This window comes from Coloeus monedula, assembly GCF_965178545.1.
Source record: "Coloeus monedula genome assembly, chromosome: 6".
NCBI classification, from domain to species: Eukaryota; Metazoa; Chordata; class Aves; order Passeriformes; family Corvidae; genus Coloeus; species Coloeus monedula.
In genome coordinates, this window is record NC_138786.1 from 9,586,841 (window position 1) to 9,592,807 (window position 5,967).

At 53.4% G+C, this 5,967-nt stretch overlaps 1 protein-coding gene across 1 annotated transcript; it reads right to left on the reverse strand.

Annotated features, from left to right (window-relative positions):
• Window positions 1–4,193: 4,193 nt before the first annotated feature.
• RASSF10 (Ras association domain family member 10) lies at window positions 4,194–5,540 on the reverse strand (the record flags this gene model as incomplete). Its single annotated transcript, XM_082284557.1, has 1 exon — window positions 4,194–5,540. The coding sequence occupies one exon, from the start codon at window positions 5,538–5,540 to the stop codon at window positions 4,194–4,196; it is 1,347 nt and encodes a 448-aa protein (XP_082140683.1).
• Between the last annotated feature and the right edge of the window lie 427 nt (window positions 5,541–5,967).

A 5,967-nucleotide genomic window follows, 5' to 3' on the forward strand; every position in this document is an offset into this window, starting at 1 on the left:
CTGGAACATACGTTTCATGCAAGGAGTCAATAATAAAACTTAATTACATGTTTTCCTTTTCTCACACCCACTAACTTGCTTCCCTCCTTTGACTGTATCTTGTCTGAAACCTGGACCATAGGTCCTTTGGAAAAGGATCTGTCACCATAAAACAAGCAGACTGTGATTTGGCTGCCCACATGCTGGTTTAGAATCTATGGAAATAATTAATAGGTCATTCATTTTTCATGTCAGTGGTGCTCATTACAGTAAATGTATTTGCCTCCCCTCTTCAAGGCATCAAACGATACCCCTACAAAGTGCTTATTCAAACTGGCAGATCTCTTACACAGGCTAAGAACTAGAAATATATCAAATTTGACACAGGGTTTTCATTCTGATAATATTGCTTGATAGTGGGTTTTTGAAACAAGGTCAAGGCTAAAAGCTGCAGTATTTGGCTTATTTTGGGTTTAATATAGGTGAGTGTAATTGATGTCAAAGAAGTTTCAGCTCCAGCCTCAGTTTTCCACTCCCCAAACCTTCACTTAGGCCGTGAGTGGGGGATATTTACAGCCTGAAGGAAGCTTTTGCCAACTTGCAAGTCAGCATAAAACAGTGCCCATTGCTGAAAGGATCAGTTCCACCTTTCCAAGGGCCTTCAATTTCTCATTTTTACCACTGTACCTCGTCATTGCCAGAAACATTTGCGTGACTGTACACTGAGCCACATCAGGGCCTCACCTAAACTAAAGTTCATTAGTTTTTTTCTGACCTGGTTCACTACCTGGTCCCACAAACTTCTGCATAGGCACAACAGAAAGAGCCATGTAGGGTTCAGAAAAAACATGGCCAAGGGCAGCAAACAGACAGGACCTGTGTAGGAGTTCTTTATAATGCTTGTTTAAAGGGTGCCTGAAACTAAGGCCTGGTGCTACTCTGATTATATCTCCTGGACAAAATTTCTGATTTCTGTAGGTATTGTCTGAGAAAAGGCTGGTGGCCTCAGTCCACGGTGATTCCTTTGGGAAGCAGTTAGGGTGTTGAATAAATAGGGCAACATGACACTACATGCGATTTATGTAAATAGTTTGCAGTGCTGTTAGGTTTTTATTTAATTCATGCCTACCTGTATCTGTCTTAGGAAGAGAGAAAGATTAGACTGGAGTTGGCTCTGAAAGATAGAAGAGAATGGTATTGAAAAATCCCCAAAGGCTGTGCTTGTTGGATCTTTCACCTCTCCCCTGGTGGTGCCGGAAGGTAGATTTCCGTCATGGTGTTGGTCAGGGTTTTTTTTTTTTTGCTGCTATGTCTCTCTCCCATTCTGTCTGAACTGCAAAGGAAATAAAAATCCTGTCCTTCTACCTGTGATTCTGAATCAGCTCTCCTAACCCTTGGCTATGTGCCCAGCAAAACCCCAGAGCCAAATTCCCTGACAAGCACACTGTGGCTTGTCTCTATTATCTGAGTGAGGATATACAAGCCCAGAAAAAGGGAAGGGAGAAGTGCCTGGTCCAATGCAAACAGTGATTTCCTCTTCTATACTGATGTTTTAGTAATAGTTTGAGAGCGATAGGGATTTGTGAAGATGTTTGAGATCAGTCTGTGAGCCTATTGCAATAACTGTTTACACATTAAATAAATTTACCAAATTTCACCTGCACAATATAGGACCACAATCAAATAGGTGCTCCTAGGAATTCACTGTAGTTCCCACCAAACCCTTGAGACTACAGTGCCACCTGCAGCGTTCTCACCCCTGTCCTCATGGGACAGGACCAGCAGCTCTGCAGGGTCATAATCTTATCTGGGCTATGGGGAAGCCAAGAGCAAGCACCACATGGCCCTCAGCAGCCTAGAGCAAAAGTGGCTTTGTCCTGGTTTTATGGATTTTCCTAGCTGAGGATGAGTTGGCAGACTACTTTGCAGCTTTGAATTCCCTGCCTTCCTTCACCTCATGCTTCACAGGCTGCCTGATGCCTCTATCAGCAGTACAATGATGTGCAGCGTGTTGCAGCTCATTTCTGTAATGTGCTCGCTGTTTTTGCTTGGTGTGGTAATGGGAGAACTTACGCAAAGCCAGCTTGGCTTTATTGCTTCCATCAGTCCCTGCAGAAGCTGTGAGCAGGTACTTGCATCACCCACCTGTTACATCCACGCTGCTGAATGCAGGGCAGCAGTGGGACTCCCACATCCCTCAGCTTATTCTTTGGCTCTCCTTCCATGAAAATCCAAATTTCTCACTCTGGACAAGTGCTGATGCTTCTAAATGCCACTGCATTGCCCCTGCAGTGGCCAGAGCTGAGGACAGTGCACTGCTGCTTGTACCTGAGGGAGCCCCTTGTCCCATCAGAAAGGGAAGAGGTGATGCTGTCATCCCTTGGTGTATCTTTCCACTTGCTTTGCACACAAGGCAACGCCACAAAATCCCAGTCCTGGCAGATTCTTAAATCACACTCAATTGGGAACACTTGTTAAGCCTTATTAAGAGTTTTATTAGCTCTAAAAATAGGTTCTTAAATGTTTTCCAAGGTTGACTAAAATGTGAAAAACAATTATATAATCAGTGTTTAAAATAAACCACAGTTTGTTACAACTGAAACCCATTCAGTGGAATAACATTTATCAAGAGTCATAGCATATAGAAAATTGTGCAGCCTCTGCAAATCCACAGACAGTATTTCTCTGCTTGCTTTCAAACTGAGTAGTTCCTGAATCTAATTTTCTGATGTCCACCAGAACTCCTTCCAGCAAGAACACTGCAAGAGTGGAACACGGTCTTTGGGTGAGAAGGCTGCGAGGTTTTTTAATAAAAATAAAGAACTGGTCTATTGGTGTACCCCATTTTTTATACTTTCTTATTGTTAAATGAAAACTTTTATAAATAACCTTACATAAATAATAATCTCAGAAGTTTTAAAAAGTTCATACCATCAGTCAAACCTGACTCAACCTTCTCTGGTCTCTCACTGTTTAAACTATTTCTGCAATCATTCGGGAATACAAGAATCCTTAATGTCTCTTATTGCAAGAGCAGATCATATATTTTGGGCAAGAGTTAAGCTGCAGAGGAAGATTTGGCAATTAAGTGAAATGCATGTTACAGCTGATGGCTGCTTTTTTTTTGTTGTTGGAATAACTGAAAAGATTAAGCTGTAGTGCATGTAGGGCTTGAGTCATGCTTTTATCGTTGCATCTCTTGGCCTGATATGAACTCTGTTATTAAAAATGGTAGCTCAAGCTGATTCTGTACTTTGTTTATCTACAACCAAGCTCAGCCAAAGATCAGCTAGCCTAGGTGGAAAAATGTAGTTGAAGGCTGTGTACATACAGGCACTGCTAATCACCTTCCATGACTGCCAAATGACTATAGATACTAACAGATTTCTTAGTATGCCTTTAAACAAAGCACTCTTATCTATGCATAAGAAAAAGCACTACGCAGAGCAGAGTTAATACAACATGTTAACCTATATTTTGATTTAGTTTGCTCCTTAGAAAAAGAAAAAAATGAAGTAATTTATCACCCCTTTTTGTTGCCAAAAGGAACTGCAGTACCGTCCAAAAGCTTGCGCCCTGGGAGACCCCAGTGTCAGTAGTACTGACGCCTCTTCTCCTCCGTAGCGTTTAAATGATCAGCAGCTTTAGTGTCGTGTCGTTTTGCCTGTAAAGGAGCCGGGTGTGTATCTGTGCCAGCCAGTATAGCCCAGTATAACCCACCGGGAGCCACCGTCTGACTCTGCAATGCCGAGAACCTGTTCGGGAGATACTGATCCCCGCTCGGGAGCGCGTCCTGGCCTTTTGCTCGTGAAGAGCTCACCCGGAGCATCCTTAGACTACAGCGGGGAGATCGTGGGCAGCAGCCGGAGGATAAAAAGGCCCGGCAAGAAAACCTTCGGAGGGAAGCAAGCGGCAGGATTTAAGGAGCGAGCAATCCCAGACGTGAATGAAACACAAACACGCTGTGGGTTTTCTCTTCCTTAGATAAAAGCACTGGCGAGCCAGCCTAAGCGCTGCCCGCGGATGACTAGTCAGAACAAGTTCAAACTCCAGAGCTCAAATTAAAATGTTTCCTCTGTGTGACTGCCTCCTGAGCCGGGAGTTTCCTCGCCAGCCCCACATCTGCCCGCAGTCCTCCACCGCCCTCTGCCCCGGCAGCCCCGCTCCGCCCGCCCGCCCCGTGCCCGGCCTGGCTGCGGCGGGGCGGGCGGGCGCTACACGAGGGACTCGCAGACGGGCAGCGAGTCCGAGTCCTGGCTGTGCATGGAGCTCAGCCCCGTGTCCGAGTCCTCGTCGTTGTCGGCGCGGTCCTTGCGCAGCGCCCGCGCCTGCTCCACCCAGCCGCCCCCCGCCGCCGCCGGCCGCCCCCCTCCCGCCGCCCCGCGCGGCTCCGCGGGCGCCTCCGCCACGTCCAGGGTGCCCAGCGTCTCCAGCAGGCGCTGCAGCTCCCGCTCCTTGTCCTCCCACGCCCGCTGCGTGCAGTCCAGGTCGGTCTTGACGGCCTCCAGGTCCGTGCTCAGCTTGAGACCGATGTAGAGGCTGGTGCTCAGCTGGGTCTTGACCCGTTCGTGCTCCAGGTGCAGCTCGCCCTCGCCGCCGCCGCCGCCGCTCAGCTCCGTGGTGTCGCAGTCCGTGTCGGCCAGCCCGGGCCCCGCCGCCAGCTCCAGCTCCTCCCGCCGCCGCTTCATCCAGCGCTCGTTGAGCTCCTCCTGGATCTCGGCGGCCAGGTGCTCCAGCAGCTCCTCCTGCTGCGCCCGCTGCTCCTGCAGCTGCAGCACCTCCTCGCACTTCCTGGCGTAGTCCTCCTCGGGGCGGCCGGCGGCGAGCTGGCCCGGCTCCCGGCCCGGCTCGGGCTCGCCGCTGCCCGTGCCCACCAGGTAGGTGTCCTGCACGTAGTTGACGCCGTGCCGCTTCATGCGGTCCAGGTGGATCTTAGCCTCGTACCTGTCGATCTCGCGGTCCAGCTCGCGGAGCCGCTGGATCTGCTGTCGGATGGTGTGGTCCTGCGAGAGCACCAGGTGCACCAGCGTCTCCATCCTCTCCGCCGACGAGGCCTCCCGGGCCAGCGGCTGCTGCCGCTTCTTGTTGATCTTGGCCAGCTTGCGGAAGGCTTTCCGCACCACTCGCCGCTGCCGCTCCTGCGTGAGCGCCAGGCTGGCGCGGGCCGCCCCCAGGCCGCGGCCGGGGCGCTCCTTGCTCAGCACCACCCGCGCCTCGGCGCTGCGCGGCCCCGCGTTGGGCAGCGAAGCCTCGCTGCGCACCAGCACGAAGCGCACGTTCTCCTGCTCGTCCCCCCACGCCACCCAGAGCCGCAGGATCTTCGTCTTGTTGGGCAGGATCCGCTCGAAGCCGCGCCACTTCTCCACGATGCAGTAGGAGTGCGGCGGCCCCGACAGCATCCCGCCGGCGGGCTCGGGCGGCGCCGGGCGCTGCCGCCGGTGGTGGCTGTCCTCCAGCAGCACCCGCACCACGTCCGAGCAGGTGGTCCGCCGGGAGAGCCCGGAGATCAGCTTCTCCTCCTGGCAGATCCACACCGAGATCTTCCGCTCCTCGGGCTCCATCGGGGCGGCTGCGGGCGGGCGGCCGGGGCCGCGGGCTCAGGGCTGGCCGGGCAGCCGCTCCATGGGGAGCGCTCGGCGGAGGCGCGGCGCTGCCCGCCCGCCCGGCTTCAGGGCGGCCGGGATGCCTTGCCGTCCCCTCCCCGCCCGCGGCACCCCGCCCGTGCGCTCCGCCGGCCGCTCCACCCCTTCCTGCCCGGTGCGGCGGGGCCGCCGGGGGCGGGGGGGCCGGCCCGGTGCGCTGGGAGCCGCCGCGCTCCTGTCCGCTGCCCGCGCCCCGCCGGGATTCGCTCTGCTCGCGTGGGCTCCCCGCGGCTCAGGCCCCGCAGCCCGCGCAGAAATCCGCCGGCGCGGACACTTCGGGCCGGGTCGCCGTCGCCTCCGTGTCCCCCTTCTCCGTGCCCTGCCTGTGCCGCGAACGAGCGAACGA